This window comes from Pogona vitticeps, chromosome 5 (genome assembly GCF_051106095.1).
Source record: "Pogona vitticeps strain Pit_001003342236 chromosome 5, PviZW2.1, whole genome shotgun sequence".
NCBI classification, from domain to species: Eukaryota; Metazoa; Chordata; class Lepidosauria; order Squamata; family Agamidae; genus Pogona; species Pogona vitticeps.
This window is the reverse complement of record NC_135787.1, coordinates 173,512,011-173,528,628: the sequence shown is the minus strand read 5'-3', so window position 1 is coordinate 173,528,628 and position 16,618 is coordinate 173,512,011. Positions and strand designations below refer to the sequence as shown.

General features: G+C 41.8%; 1 protein-coding gene across 1 annotated transcript in view; it reads right to left on the bottom strand.

The window, feature by feature from the left end:
* SVOPL (SVOP like) overlaps window positions 1–16,618 on the bottom strand; it is a 38,441-nt gene that overhangs the window by 14,424 nt on the left and 7,399 nt on the right. The window contains exons 4-11 of the mRNA XM_020800481.3: window positions 14,226–14,324; window positions 13,192–13,263; window positions 12,535–12,659; window positions 11,225–11,288; window positions 9,164–9,289; window positions 4,921–5,049; window positions 4,345–4,418; window positions 2,761–2,969 (exon numbers count right to left, since the gene is read on the bottom strand). Coding sequence (XP_020656140.3) covers window positions 2,761–2,969; window positions 4,345–4,418; window positions 4,921–5,049; window positions 9,164–9,289; window positions 11,225–11,288; window positions 12,535–12,659; window positions 13,192–13,263; window positions 14,226–14,324 — 898 coding nt within the window. The remainder of the gene's footprint in view (window positions 1–2,760; window positions 2,970–4,344; window positions 4,419–4,920; window positions 5,050–9,163; window positions 9,290–11,224; window positions 11,289–12,534; window positions 12,660–13,191; window positions 13,264–14,225; window positions 14,325–16,618) is intronic.

Below are 16,618 nucleotides of genomic sequence, written 5' to 3'. Positions count from 1 at the left end.
ATAAAACCCCTGGAGGCCAAAATAGAAGCTGTTCGTGATTGGCCTAGACCCAACACCAAGAAAAAGGTCAAATCATTTCTTGGATTGGTGGGCTACTACAGAAAGTTCATCCCGAGGTTTAGCGAGATTGCGGCTCCGCTGACCGATCTGACGAGGAAGAAGACTGATGACCGCATCCCGTGGACCAGCGACTGTGAGGCGGCGTTCCAGAGGTTGAAGGAGGCGTTAATCAACTATCCTGTCCTGCGTGCTCCAGACTTCGACCGGGAGTTCATCATCTACACCGATGCGTCTAACAGCGGGGTAGGAGCAGTTCTGTGCCAGGAGGATGAGAATGGTGACCAGCATCCAGTGTCCTACCTGAGTAGGAAACTCCAAAAAGGTGAGAGACATTTGGCAACCGTGGAGAAGGAGTGTTTGGCCATAGTCTACGCGATCCAGAAGGCCAAGCCTTACATCTGGGGAAGACATTTTATTCTGTGTACTGACCATTCACCATTGCAATGGTTAAAGACAATGAAAACCCACAATAGCAAACTTATGAGGTGGGCTTTAAACCTACAGGACTATGACTTTGAAGTGAAGGTGGTCAGAGGGTCAGTGAACTGTGTTGCTGACGCCTTATCAAGAAGACCTGAAGAATGAAGACGGCGAAAGAAACATGGACTATGTGTATATAATGAAAACAAAAAGTTAAAATGTACCTGGTTTTGAATTTGGTTGGTATTAATAAAGGTAAATTGATGTACTGTATATGGTAAAATGTTTAAATGCATATTTGCTATGGTTAACTTTGGATGTAAGTATTATTTGGTATGTATTACTGTTGTTGTGTATTTTATACAGGTTGTTTTTTGGTGAAAAGCACCTTAGCTTTCCCCCTACAAAACAACTTATAAAGAGGGGAGGTGTTACATAACAGCACTGATGTTACCTGTCTGTCATGGGTTTGGAGGGAAAGTTCCATCCTATGGGGAGTGGAAGGCGGGACATCAGGAGGAGGGGCTGTACTGTATATATATGTGATGCCTGTGTGGTGAAGAGTAGATGCTGAGACAGACTGTGAGACACTGGGTTGGGACGAAGCAGCAGCTGGGGAAGAAGAAGCTGTTGTGGGAGTCTGGGTGTCTGACAGGGTACTACTGTGTGTCAGAGTACCAACCTGATAAGTTCAGATGTCTGTGGGTTAGCCAGAACTGATGGGTTCAGGGTCTGTGCTTTAAGTTAAAGGTTCTAGGTGAACCAAACTGTATGCTTGTGTGTGTGAGAATAAGCCACGTTACTTTATTTTATTCACCTGATTGTTTTATTTACCCTGTTTGTATTTAAAATAAACCTTATTCTTTTGTTGTTTAAAAATCCATCCCTGGTCTGTGTGACTTATTATAGGGAATGGTTGGTGGCAGCTTAGTAACTGTGTGATAGATCCCAGTAGGTCTGGGTTTGTCACATTCAGATTCCTCAGTTATATTGTCCTTACGTATTTGCACTATATTCCCACCGCTTGGGCAGATTGTGAAGAATTTCAGAAGGATCTCTCCCAAGCTGGGAGAATGGACATTAAAATGGGTTCAGTGTAAGCAGTGAGGTACAGTGCGGGGGAGGCGGCCAACATAAACCAACTTAGCACTACACATATTTTGCTGGCATCCAAGCTGGTTAGTAATGGATCAGGAAATGGATCTTGTGACTGTAGCTCAATTAAAACCTTGGCCAATCATGGACATCATTAGGAAAGCTGTCAAAAAACCCCGATCAATATCTTTATGGCTTTATACAAATCTAGAGTGGAATCACAACTGAAAAGCTATGTACTCATCTGGTTACTATAGTCAGAAAATATACTGTGGAACAGGGAAAAGTGCAGGAAAAAAAGCAACTGAAATGATCAAGGGGCTTCAGAAACCACAATAAAGCATTGTAACATTTGGGGATTTTTAGTTTAGAAAGCAAGAGAGCCTGATAGAAGTGTATGCATTTGTACATATTATGAATAAAGTTAACAGGACTTTATTCTTGTAATATTGGAAATTAGAGTAATTTGGTTGAGCTGAACAGTGGCAGAGTCGTGAGACGTAAAAGACTGTACTTTTTCCTATTATTCACCCCATAGTTACACTCCACAATTCCCTGCAGCAGCTTGCAATGCTGGCTATTCATGTGGACCATTCTAGAAGGAAATTGGACCAATTGAGAAGGATAAGCTCTGGTGGATACTCTTCATAATGTTTCTGTACTAGCCAATTAACGGGAAATAAGAGCAGGAGAATGCAAGGACAACTGCAGAATTTTTTCTAGGGAGGTGGGCAAAACTGGGAATAATTTGCATGTATTATATTATGTATGCCACTACAACACATCTCTCTTTCTAAATTACATTAATAAAGAAATGCAGAAGTCAGAGTGGAGTAAGTACCCCGTTTACTCCTCCTCCCCTACAGGGCAAGGTGGCATATCTGTCCTCCCTGTGTGCTTTCCAAAGGCAACTGGTTGGTCACTGTGTGAACAGAACGCTGGATTAGATAAACCTTTGGTCTGATGAAACACACAGTTCCCCTTTTACTCTTACTCTCTCAACTAAAGCAATAATGAAACTTACTAGAAACGTGTCAGGATTCCTAAGCTTTTGTGGGTGTTGGTGTGTAGATCTCATTTCCCCCTGCCTTTCCACTGATTATTTTTGCTCCCCAAATGCCTGAGCTAATATGGTCAAAAATTCACATTTTACTTTTCTGGCACAGAGACTGAAAGGAAAGTTACATGCAATCTCTCCAACCGTGCTGATGAACATGATCTGATAATCAGATGGGGCAAAGAGGTGGCAGAAGCAAGGGCTGCTCGGCTCCTCCAAACCATCACCCGTCTCCTCCTTTCCGCTGACTCCCGCTCCTGTTGAACAGATCAGATTCTTCTCCAGTAACTCAGCACTGGCCAGGATGACACCATAATAAGCGAAAGATATTGCAAGCCTGTGAAAGAGCAGCAGAAGGAATCGTAATTAGAAGTGCAACATTTTCAGTCATTTTTCAGGCATTACAACAAAGCAATTACAAAGGTTCAGAATTTTCAGTTCAAATAAACAAAGTAGCATCCTTCTATCCAATGAATAGCATGTGGAATGTTACTGCTACAGAATCTGTAAATACTCTTGATTCCTTAAGCAGCTCAGTGCTCACAAGGGATCCTAAAGTATGGAGAAGTGCCTTGGTATTAAATTCATCCCTTGGAACAGTTAAAAACATCTGGCATTTCTTTGTAATTCTGTTGAAGTCAATGGTGAAACATTAACTTCAGCCCACTTAAGATCTCATGCAAGTTCAGAGTCCTGATAGTTTTTCCAGGTGAGAGGAAGTAATGCAACATCTAACAGTACCTTGCTCATACAAGACTTCAGATGTGCTACTGGACCAAACAGGACTGAGGGTCTAATCCACCAAAGCCTAAATGTATAGAATATTTAAGCTGGAATCCATACACCTGTCTCTATATGTATAATTTTTTCTACTCTAAGCCTAAATTTTGCAAGCTGACTGCATAACACAGCACATCTAATATATTTTTATTTCCTGATCTTTAAATTTAAGGTGTTCGTTTAAATTTAAGGTGTTCGATTTTGAACATGTGCTCAGATGGGGGGGGGGGTTAATAGCAATTTCCTTCTTTTGATTCCCTCCATTGCTGGAGTCATGAATAGACTCAGAAAATGATTTATGACACAGCAAAAGGAAACCCAACCATCAGAGCCCAGGTACATAAAGAGTCAACATGCGATTCATAGCTGTAATGATGCAGTCAGCAGAATGCAGCCTCTGTGTGTGTGTGTGTGTGTGTGTGTGTGTGTGTGTGTGTGTGTGTGTGTGTGTGTGTGTGTGTGTGTGTGTGTGTGTGTGTGTGTGTACATGTATTTGAACTATAAGTTCTAAAGGACACAGGTCCAAAAAAGCAAGATTGTTGACAGAATCTTTGCACACGGTGGTTGTGCTGCAATGCTATACATCTGTGCAGTTTCAAAGGCAGAAGAGATATGTATATAGGCATACAGTATTTCATTTCCTGCATTCATCTTTTCTTCCCATGGACTTTCCCGAGCCAAAGAAGACAGCAGTAGGTTTTAAACAGGGTTCCATTAGCTGTCATTTTGTAACAGAGAGGTAGCTGAGAAGTCATCGGGCCCTCCAGGACAGAGAAGGGGGATTATGCCTTCAATTACCATAACCAATTTTCTGCCTTTCTAAATGACTAGTTTTTGAATAATCGCTTTCTGAACCTACTCCCTTGACATCTTCTGTTGATTTCAGGATGCTGACGCACTGTCCCTGAAAGAAGCAAGTCAAACACATTTACCATATGATCCATATCTGCAAAGTTGTCTGTAAGTATTTGGGATCCACGAGGTCTTTCAATCTACCCCTTTTTTCCTGAAAATAAATTGAAGTGAGTAGTCAGAAATGCATTTGAAATGTGTGGCTCTATCCCTGAAGAGTAGCCCCAAGCTTAGAAGCAGTCTCGGGATCACAGCTTATATCATATAGATAGCAGGGATATTGGCAAGTCTTTGGGTACAAATCCCATGTCCGAATCTGAGTCTTTGTCTCAAAGTCTCAAGTCCCAAGTCCCAAGTCCCAAGTTCAAGTGCCTATTAAAACCCAGCTTTGTCTCCAGAAAAAAAAAAAGGATGAGTGGGCGGGTTCTGCATTATAATTGGGGGAAAAAAGAAACTGAGTCAACTCCAAGTCAAGTCATCAGTGTGACTTAGGTCTGACTTGACAGCAAGTCCAGTGACTTGAGTCCCCATGAGATGGTTTTGGTCCTTGTGGCATTTTTGACAACAACTCCCATAATCTTGTACCCTTGCCCATGCTGCTCGGGGGTTCTGGGAGGGGCCAGCCATCAGTATTATGTCAATAGACTCAATCTTACATCAGGAGGTTCCACCAGCTTTCCTTCAGGCATAACAGAACGGTTCACTTTAGCAATCCACTGCAACGTAGCGAGGGCAGCTTTCTCATTTCCACAAGAGACATTATATCGAGCAGACTCGGGAATAAACTGCAAGAGGAAAATAGATTTAAAAAACTGAAAAACTGGAAGTTCAGAGGAGGGCAACAAGGATGATTAAGGGGCTGGGAAGTTTGGGGGGAAGACACTTTTCAAATACTTGAAAGCTAGTCATACGGAGGAGCGACAGGATCTTCTCTTGATCAACCCAGAGTGCAGGGCATGCAACAATGGGCTCAAGATAAAGGAAGACAGATTTTGGTTGAATATCAGGAAAAAAGTCCTAACTTTTAGAGCAGTATGACAATGGAACCAATTACCTTGAGAGGTTGTGAGTGCTACAACACTGGAGGCATTCAAGAGAAACTTGGCAGATATCCTTTGCTCTGTAATTCTAACTTCATTATTCTATTAAAACAATCACTGAACTATTTCCAATACTAGTTCCTCCGGACATATCAATGCATTAAAACTAGTCAGAGGATGTATTCGCAAAGGCTTTCACGGCCAGGATCTAATGGTTGTTGCGGGTTTTTCAGGCTCTTTGGCCGTGTTCTGAAGGTTGTTCTTCCTAATGTTTCACCAGTCTCTGTGGCCGGCATCTTCAGAGGACAGCACTTCAGAGGACATCTGTGCTGTCCTCTGAAGATGCCGGCCACAGAGACTGGTGAAACATTAGGAAGAACAACCTTCAGAACACGGCCAAAGAGCCCGAAAAACCCACAACAACCACTAGTCAGAGGAGTTCACCTCAGAAAAAGTGTGTCTGCCTGCTATTCAGAGATTCCTTTCCTCCACGCCACAGCTCGCTCCATTCAGATAGGATCCCACCCAATGTTCTAGGTAGCATTTTTAAGAACTGGAGGAACTGTTCCAAGGGAGGAAGCACAAACAGATCCAATTGTCAGTTACCCTTTTCCCTACATTATAAATTTTAACAACCCAATGTCTTTGCACTGAACTTTTAAGCAAATTTGCGACACTGCAGTATTGTTTTGCAAATAATTCATATAAAAAAAGATTTGAGCTACTAATTTCACAATGGTTTTCTTTCTTCATGACCCATTCCTAGAAAGGTACGCTTTGTGCACAATGTATTGCCTGGAGCAAGGTATCACAGCGATACTCACTCTTTCCTGTGAACTCCATAGCTTGAAAATGTGATTCCTTGATCACAGAGATTGCCACTTACCAAATCAAGCATCTACCAATCTACGTGTGTGATCTGAATGGCAAACATGAGCACACAGCATTTTGTTTTGTATATTAGTCCATTACATAATGTGGAAGAGATTGTTCCTCAACTTCCTGCAGTACGTCAGCAAAACGTGGTGCATATGGAGCCAGGCTTGGGTTTAGAAAGCCATCTCCCTGTTTAGTTGTGAGAGTCAAATTGCAGCTCTGGATAAATCCACTGTCTCTAAGACTACTTTGCCACATTAAGACATTGGCCATGCTATTCAGAGCTCCAACAGAAATAAGTAAATATTTTTAATATTCTTGCATTCCAGGTTTTTTTCCTCCAAAACATAGCATTTTGCGAACTGCTGGATAGCTCACTGGTTTACACATCTGGTTGTGGAGCCAGAGGTTGGGAGTTGGATTTCCTACTGTCCCTTATTGACAGGGGCTGGACTCGATCATCCGTAGGGTCCTTTAAATTCTAAGATGATGATGATAAATCATTGTAATGAAGCTGGTTTTCTTATGAGTTTTCCAGTTTATTAGCTGTAGTAATTTCTTTGAAAACATTGGCATTTCCTTCAACTGATTCATTCTTTCATTCAATTTTTATACTGTCCTTCTAGCAAATTACTACTCTGGGCAGTGTACAACAAAAATAAACATAAATTATGCAGTTAATATAAACATTACCTGCCAGATAGCTCAGTGGTTTAAGGCAGTGGTCCCCAACCTTTGGCCTCCAGATATTCTTGGACTACAACTCCCAGAAGCCTTCACCGCCACCTCTGCTGGCCAGGATTTCTGGGAGTTGAAGTCCAAGAACATCTGGAGGCCCAAGGTTGGGGACCACTGGTTGAAGGCATTTGGCTGCAGAGCCAGAGGTTGGAAGTTTGATTCCCTGCTGTGCCTCCTTGAAAGGGGCTGGACTCGAGGATCCAGCTCTGCAGTTATCAGATTATTAGGCCACGCCACACAAAATAGCACGACAGACAGCAAAACCATTTCAAAAACGTACAAGCATATTACAATATTTCTCTCCTCCTTCTTCCAGCTACTTGGGGAGAGTCTCCCCGAAAGCTTCCTTTAATAGCTCTGTTTTAAAGAAATTTTTAAGTATACAGAGGGGCTGTGTGCCTGCCGTAGCTCTTGCAGGAGACACTCCATAGAGAAGGCACCACTGTTGAGAAAGTCCAGTTTCTGGTTACTGTTTTCTGGGCCTCACTATGTGCCAATACCAGCAGGCATGAGGCCTGTGAGAACTGGGTCAGAGGGGCAGCCAAACTTGGCAGAAGACTTCAGATAGGGAGCAAGGGCCCAAACCTGAACTTGTAGCTGCTGTTTCCACTCCTTCATTCAAGTCTCCCATGAAACTACTGTTCAACATCACACCCACAATAACCAATGTGCGAAACTCCTTGACCTTTTCCAGTATAACAGTGAACCTTTAAATCTTATGCCCAGTGCCCAATTGAGCGTCCAATGAGCAGAAAATTCTCATCCATGCAGCAACGCAGGATTTCACCCTTTCACAAGTGTTGCTATTATGCAGTACTGATCTGATGAACAAGACCCATGCATTGCTTTTGCAAGTGGCGTCATTCTGTGTTACTATGCTTGCACAACCTTCCATTCAAAAAAACTCACTACTATCCTGTCTCACCACCACAACCCATCTACAGTGGTGCCTCGATTCTAATTCGGTTCTGGAATTCCAGTCGTAACTTCAAATGGTCGTAAGTTGAAGCACCATTTCCCATTGAAATGCATTGAAATGCAATTAATCTGTTCCGGCCGAAGAAAAAAAATCACAAAAAAAAAAAATAATATTCACTGCTAAACCCATCAGAAACATGATTAATCCGTTCCGGCTGAAAGTGGGGTGGGGGGGGGAGAAAAGCAAGTGAAGCGTTCAAGACCCATTGGAAATGCAAAAAAGCAAAGCAAAAAGCAAGCAAACAGCACAAGACCCATCAAAAATGGGGGGAACCCAAAAAGCAAGGAAACCCCCCAAGACCCATCAGAAATGGGGGGAAAACCAAAACACAAACAAACCCCCCAAGACACATCAGAAATGGAGGGAAAATACCAAAAAAACAAACACCCCCCCCCCCAAGGGCACAGCACAGAAACATAACCGCCCAGCCCAAAACCACGCTGCAAAACCCACCCAGAACAGTTTTTAAAAAGCAGAAAGCAGCACCTTACCTTACCAGGCAGTCTGAAGCCTTCTCCGATTCCACACTCTCTAACTGCTGGGATGAAAGAGCTACAAAGAAGCACCCTCTTCGCCTACCAATGGTTAGCAATTTGAATTTCCCGCCTTTTTCCCCTGCATTTTTCTGTTCAAAACTGGAAAGTCCAGCCTCAAGTTGAAGCAAAATTTTGCAGCCGGAGCTGGTCGTAACTCAAAATGGTCATAAGTCGGGACATTCATAAGTCGAGGCACCACTGTAATTTATTTGTGAGTTGCTGTCCAACAGAAACTGTGGCTACCTTGACCCATTGTTCAGTGGAAGAGACCCATGATAAGCACTTATGTTACAGGTTCAAGAATCCTTTTTATAATAACCTTAGAACTGTAGAGCTGCAAGGGACCCTATGGATCATCAAGTCCATCCCCTGTCAAGGAGGCACAGTGGGGAATCCAAATCCCAACCTCTGGCTTCTTAGCCAAAGACCTAAACCACTGAGCTATCAGCATGGCCACCGTGGTCCAAAAAGATCAACTTTTCCATATTCTTGCCACGACTAACTGTAGCTGGATTGGTGTGTATATTTCACAAACCAATATAGGCTGAAACAATCTGGTGCTGTCCAGATGTATTTTTGCATGACTCCCTTCGTAGATCTTTGGACATGCTGGTTGGGGCTAATGTGAGCTGTAATCCATAGTCTCTGGAATACATCAGTGTGGCTGGCTCCTATTGCACTAAGGTAACTGTATATATGAGCTATTAATTCAACTGTAAGTCTTGCAAACCTTAAATGCGAGGATGAGAAGAATCCCCGGAATAGAGGCAATTCGTACCAACCATCGCCATCCAATGGTTGGGTTAATCACCGATGCTAATCCAATAATTAATAAGGAGCCTGCCAACCAAAATACCTGTCAAATGGGGAAAGAGAGGTTAAAACATGAGGTGATGTGGGCTTCTCCACTTATTATTTGTTTAAGCAGCATCTTCTCTCCACAGTCACATCAGCATTCATGACTTCCTTCAAACTGCTGTTGTTGCATAAAATGCTATTAAGGAAAGAGATTTAGTTATGCTCTCTGGCTTCCGATTCACAGTCTGTCAGTAGAGATTTTGATAAAGTAAGCACTCAGCTCTGGAAGGCTGAATGTCAGCTGTCAGTCTTCCTCTGTGTGTAGTGTGCTACTCCTTCAATTACTGGAGAATAAATTGATTCAGTGCTTGCAGGCAGACATGTTGAAGGTTGGAAGAGTAATAGTGAAGGCAGAGAACTCGCACCCAGTTCTGGAGACTCAGGTTCAAATCCTCATTCACCTGTTAAGCTTGCTGAATGACCTAGTCATGCTGAATCAAGCTAACCTATCTCAGAGGCTGTTTTGAAGTTGAAATGTGGATGGTGGAGAGAAACTAATGTATACATCTTTAGTATCTTGGGGGAAAGACAGAACATAACACATACCACACTGATTTTGTCCGATTTTGGAAGCCAAGCAAAGTTGGTACTTCAGTAGGAGACCAAACACCAGGGAATGTCACAGGAATATCCAAGTAGGGCTAGGAAGGTGCTTGAAACACTGAAGAGACACTCCCAATCAAATTTGGCCATACTAGCTAGACAGACCAATGGTCTAACTCAGTATATATCGGCTTCCTCTATTGCTAAGATAAATGCAGTTAACAGTAACAATGCTGTTTCATTTGTACATGTCTATTTTGCCTCATCCACAAGCCAGCCCACTATAAAACAGATCAAAATGCCCACCTCAAGCAGCAGCAAATGTAACGGAGCATGGCATGGATAGAGTGGTATGTCCCACGTGAGCTTGGGAAAGTTACTTTAAGGAATTACAGCCCCCAGAATCTCCAAGCCAGCATTCTCTTCCAGTGCTGGTTGGAAGGATTGTAGAAGTTACAATTCCCAAAGTAACTTTTTCAAGCTCTGGGCCTGCCCTGTGTGCAGCTGGCTGCTTTCAGGAGCCATAGAAATTGCTCTCTAGTGGTGGAATAAGATTCAGCCAGCATTCAGACTGGTTTTGTGCATAGAATATGGGAGGCACACTGCGCCTCTGGAAGCAATGACAACAGTGACAGACCCTGCTCTGCCGTGGCACAAGGTAATTTAAAATCAATACAATTTAGTTTAAAAGGAATAATTCAGTTTAAAAAAAGTAACAAGAGTAAAAATGGAGAAGAAAAAACTCCAGTTTCTTAGGCAAGGATTCAAAAAACTACACCTGGCACACGCTGAAGCTAAAATATACTCTGTGGGATATCTTTTTTCTTTAAAAAGCAGCAGGCTCCAGTCTGTAGTCCAAATGGACTGCCAGAGTCCACTCTATTTGAGAAGTGGCTTAGAATGGAAAAGTGTGTTTGAGAAATGTGATATCAAATTCACGGCAGGGGCTTATCATTTTTTGTGTCACCAGCTTTTCCTGACTGAAATATTTAGAGTCTCTGTTTTCCATTCTTGAGAACTCTCCAGGCAGCTTAACAATACAGTATATGTAAGATATGAACCACCATCGTTGAAGAAAAAAATGGAGAGGAAAATATTTAAGAATATTCAGATAAACAGTAGAGAGCTTCCCAACACCAAACATGCAGCAACTTCAAATTGCAAGTGGATTGCAGAGTAAGCTTGTTTTAACTGACCCTGAATGCCACCCAAGTAGACACCTCATGGCAAAAATTTCCATAGGCCAGGTGCCACACCAGAGAAGGCCCTGTATTGATTTGTGAATACACATCAACAGCATTTCTGTTAATTTCAGAAATCAAAGCAGGGGTAAACAAAACACAATTTTGAGTATCTGAATTGTCTTCCAATAAACTGACTTCTCACTTACCTGTGATAATGGCAGCATATAGCCCCTGTATTTTTTAGGCAAAAATTCTGTTTTTATTACAAGTCTGAGGGAAAAAGAGGATAAAGTAAAAATTTTAATGAAAGAAAAAGAAAGCTCATTAGGTAGGTCACACTTGTGGTTTCAGCTAACTCAGGTTGGGATCTGAAGGCTTCTTGCCCCTGAGTCAAGGAGCAATGAATGGCCACTTACAGGCACAGAGACCAGGGCCATGCAATGCCATTTTGCTGCCTGAGGCAAAGGAGAAGATACCACTATCCCAGCTTCACTGTATGTTTAAAAGCCAGTCTACTCCAGCAATGACAATAGGTAAACATCCTCTACCACCCCCAAGGGCAGTCAACTTGTCTAGGCAGTGAGGGGACACTGCTCAGAAAACAAGAGTGCTCTTATGCTACCCTCTTTGAATGCAGGCCCAAGGAAGTACAATGTCTGTGCATACCCAAAGAAGGAAGGAAGGTTGAGACTTGGGTTGGATAGATTCGGACTCGGTAGGGTGTTTTCACACCAGTGCTCCTTGCCTCATGTCAGGGGCAGGGAATGTATGGCCCTTCAGAAGTGGCTGAAGCTTTAATTGGACTCCATTGGCTATGCTTCCACTAGCCTTGTTTTACATTATCATTCCATCACTTGTGACTAGCAACTTGAAACGTTTGTTAAGGTTCACAGTCCAAAAGAGAGTCCCAGATGGATCACTTCCAAGAAAGCTTAGCTGCCTGTATATGGTGCCATTTTCACATCACAAAGACATACTTTGAGTAAGAAGTTAAGGATATAAAAATTAAATTACACAGAACTGATGTTTGTCCCACCTCTCTCTTGCTTTAACCAGGACTGGCTCTAGGTTTGAGAAGCCCTCATTGAAATATTCCCCATGATACTCAGCCTTGGCAGTGACATTCCCTTCAAAGCATCATCCAATAACATTAACAAGTGTTTCCCATTTTAAATTTCTCTTAATGCATTGGAGCGCCTGGGGCATTGTGGGAAATTTTAAATGGCTACTTGCAGCTGCCTGTTATGGCAGGAGGCCAGGGTGGCTGCTGGTACCAGTGGGCCCTTCTGGGAAGCTAGTAACTGACTTTCATCTTGTGAAAGACTAGAAGAATCTGTAGGCTATCCTTCTCATAGCTGGGGTTTCCAAGAATAGCTACAGATTCAGAAGCAACCCAAAACTGAGCCAAAAAAACCCAAACAAACAAAAAAGGGCACAATGATATAGTTAACCCTTTTTGCATCCATGACATTCTGGCTTTCTTTCTGCTGATCTGATTGATACAGTCCAACATTACCCTTGCGCATGACCTGACACACCACATCCCACCATGGTCCGAAGGAAGACAAACCAGATGTATGAAGGGGAAAACGATGTCAGCAAGGAGAAATAGGCTCCCCAGATGAAAGAGAAAAATAAAATCTGGATGGAGAGATTCAGAAAAGAGATGAGTTGGCTCCAGAGCAAAATTCTGTTCTTCTTGCAGACATAGAATGGTGCTTATCTACAGCTCACCTTGGGACTGGAATTAAGTTCAAGTAATGTTCAGAATGGGGAGAGAGGAGATTAAGGAGAGATATAATGGTGATTTTCAGACACATGAAGAAATTCTCAGTTACATAAATCATGTAACATTTAGAGGCAAATTTCTATACGTTAAGGAATTTCCAGAGATTCTATCTGTTGCATGTGATGTCACACAACTCATTATGCAATGTATAATATCTACAGAGATTTCTTAACTTACAGCCATTTTTTTCCAAAAGTTACATTCTTTCCACAACAGGATTTCAGCTGTTGTCTTCCATGTTGGGAAAGAATTGATTACCATCTAAATTTCTACCTGCACAGTGAGCATAAAAGCTATATGAGCAAGGCTAGGAAAAAAAGAAGAGCAACTTTAACCAGCATGAAAATGAACACCCCTCCAAACTTGCCACATGCAGCCACTTACCTTCCATCGGCCATACCGATCAGCTAGAATTCCAAATATCACACTGGATACCATATACCCAAAAAACACCATCTGAAAGAAATTAAAGGTTGTACCTCTTTGGTAGAATTGACCTTTTAGACCTTGTGTGAGACAGAATAGGGAAGAAGGGTAGCCACTTGCATGTCCCCCTCCTCCCCAAGAGCAACTGCATCGCAAAAGAGGGCACCGATCTCCATATATACCGTATGTACACAGATATTAATTTATATGAGAGAACCAGTGAAGTGTAGTAGGTAAAGTGTCTGACTATGACACTCGGGAGACCTGGGTTCAAACCCCTGCTTGTGCATGGAAACTCATTAGGGGGTGGCAGTGGCAAAATATTCCTTGGGCATCTCGCATACCTTTGAAAAATCCACATAAATCTCTCAGCTTTCAGACTTTCCTCACAGGGTTTTTGTGAGGATACATTGAGGGGAGGAGAGCATGTTACCCATTTCAAGCTCCATGGAGGAAAGGAAAATTTCACACATAACAAATTTACTTATATAACTATAAAGTAAAATGAAAAGCTTTATTGCAAGTTAGTACTTCCAAGAAAGGTCCTCTGAAAATTTCCCCTTAACAGAATCTTATTTCTCCAGAAATCAGCTAGGCTCAGGATTGCAAGCAAAAAGCCTTGGGAAGCCTCCGACATCAGGGCCCTTTCCCACCAAAATGTTAGATCCCAGAGAACATCCTCCAGAAGATCATCTAAGTGCTTCACGGTCTAAACTAGGGAAGCAGAACCTCCTGGTCTAATGTGACCCAAGGGGCTGTTTAGGACAGCCCACAATGCTCTGTTGGTGTTAAGAAGTCTTTGCTTGTTTGTGTCATCCCCCGCTGCTGGATTGCTCTCGCTTTTGCTGGCCTGTTCTGCTTTTCTGTGATTGTTCCACCTGCCCCATCTGAAGGGTCTCAAGCTCTTCATCTTACCTTTATCTAAAAGTATCTCCCACTCTATTGATATCAACCTAGGGGAAAAATATATGGGTGGCAGATTCCCTGCTCACCGTTGTCACTAAAGCCACTTGCCAATTACCCAGCTGCCATTCACACCGGATGACGGGGCCCACCACAGCAATCAGCATAATTTCCATGGCTTCTGCCACCTTCAGGGATAAACAGATACAATAATGTAAGCATACCGTCTAATATTTCAAAGACAAAAGAAATTGTTTATACTCTGCCAATTGTCATTCCAAAGATCATTGTCCAAGTTTCATCTGTACTTCTGATGTACAATTTTATTTTATTTATTTATTTATTTATTTATTTATTTATTTATTTATTTATTTATTTATTCTATTTTTACCCCGCTCCTCTAGACAAGTGCTGAAGTCTCTGGTTTCCTCTGTCTGCTAGATTCAGTACCTCTCAGTTACCTATTTTCAAAGACTTCAGAAGCATCAAGGCTCTTGGTCTTTTGATGAGACATATCTTGAAGCATTTAGAAGTAGTTATTTATACTTACAGTAATTACCATGTGACAGGATCATTCTCTGAGCTATCACCAGTGGATCCCTCAAAGTCCAGTGCTTTCCTTGAGGTGGAGGAAATTCCTTCCAGAGCTGCTACAATCTGAAATTTATGTACCCTACTGCACTCCAGACAAAAGTTGCTGTGTTTTAAAAGTTGCCACTATTCCACTTGAAAGCAGAGCACAGAGATCACTCTTCACATGCTCTAAAACTCATACAGTAGTCGTGGTTGAGATGACTAATCACAAGATTTTAGAATCTGGTTTCTCTAAATGCAATCTCCAGAGCTAAGGAATTTTAAAAGTTTATTGAAATATAGTAAAATGAATAAAAACAAATTGAAGAATAAGTCTGGCTGAAAGCCGGAAGACAAAAAGGTTGCAAATTCATGAAATGGTTGCAAGATAAGGAACAGGTTTTCAAACATTGGTAAAGAAAATGTAGACAAGAAAATAATCACTATTCTGCCAGTGCTAGGCTTCTCTGTTTCACTCCTCCAGCACTATTTCTATTTTCTATTTTCTATTTATTTTATTTATATCCCGCCTATCTGGTTGGATCAGGACCACTCTAGGCAGCTAACAACATAAAATAGTACAATAAATATATATATAAAACAATTTTTACATAGCAAAAGCATTAAACAAGATGGAGGAAACAATAGGAGAGGGAAGAAAAGGGCGTCAGGAATTATCTGATGGGAAGGCCTGCTGAAACATCCATGTTTTTAATTGATTCTTAAAAATACCCAGTGAGGGAGCCACGCTTCTTAGCAGCCCCAAGGTTGACAGGTTGGGAATAACCTGGATAGAATTATTAAATCAAGTTTGTAACATAACTGTAAGTATTGTCAGAATCAGAAGTGTAAAGTAAAGCAAAGCTTGAACAGACTCAGCTGAAGTAATTGTTACAGCTGTGGAAGCAAATGTAGGATTGGGCAATACTAGGATAAAACTAGCAACACTAGGGCACACAATCTGTGGGTTGTCGTGGGATGTTGTGGATTGTTGCTGGTCATGCTGCTGGAGAAATGAGAATAATCATCTTGTTCCTGTTGCTGAGAATCCTAGTGAAAGCCGTGTCTACGCGCTTGGTATTGAGAAGGAACTCTGGCAAGTTGGAAGGAATAAATGGTATACAACTACTGAACTTATTTAATGGACTTTGTTACTGATATATGCACTAAAACTCTGTGGAAACTACTGTGCATTACTGAGGAACTGAAAACTTGCCTGTATATATTGTAAATAATAGAATAACTACTATCAACACTATTCTTGTGCCTGATGTATTCATAACCTCTGGGAAGATCTTATTTGGCTATCATACTTTGGTGTTTTACCTGGAATTCTGCTACTCTGTCAAAGGTGGCTAACATAGTACAGTGCATGACTAAAACCTTTCCTGCTAAAAATCTCCTCAACTCATCTCTCTCTGTGGCCCATCTCTCTCTATGCCATTCCTCCTTCCTGTCTAGTCTAACTCCTAAATCCTGTTTCTACTTTAGAATCTCAACACTGCCTTTGATGCTCCCCTGTGGACTTGAAGTCTGGCATGATTCCCTTTGATCTAATCCTTAAACCACTGGTGTTCTTGTTCAGCTCTCAATAGCTCTCTTCCTATTCAGGTGTAATAATTGCCTCCAAATTGTTTATCAGAATTTCCATTCAAGCCATCTAGCTCTCTACATATCAGAAATGCATTTGTAGCCTTGCCAACTGCCTATCTCCAACTACAATCCCTTCTAGATAAGACACATCTTGATACAGGAAATCTGAAATCAACATGTAGTGTGTCAGTTTCTCTACAATTACCATTACAAGTTTTGAAGTAATTATTTACTTTCACATTGTTTTAGGCTGGACAATGCCTTTTTTGGTTCACTAAAATGTTACAAACAAGGTAACCTTGAGATCTACTAGTGC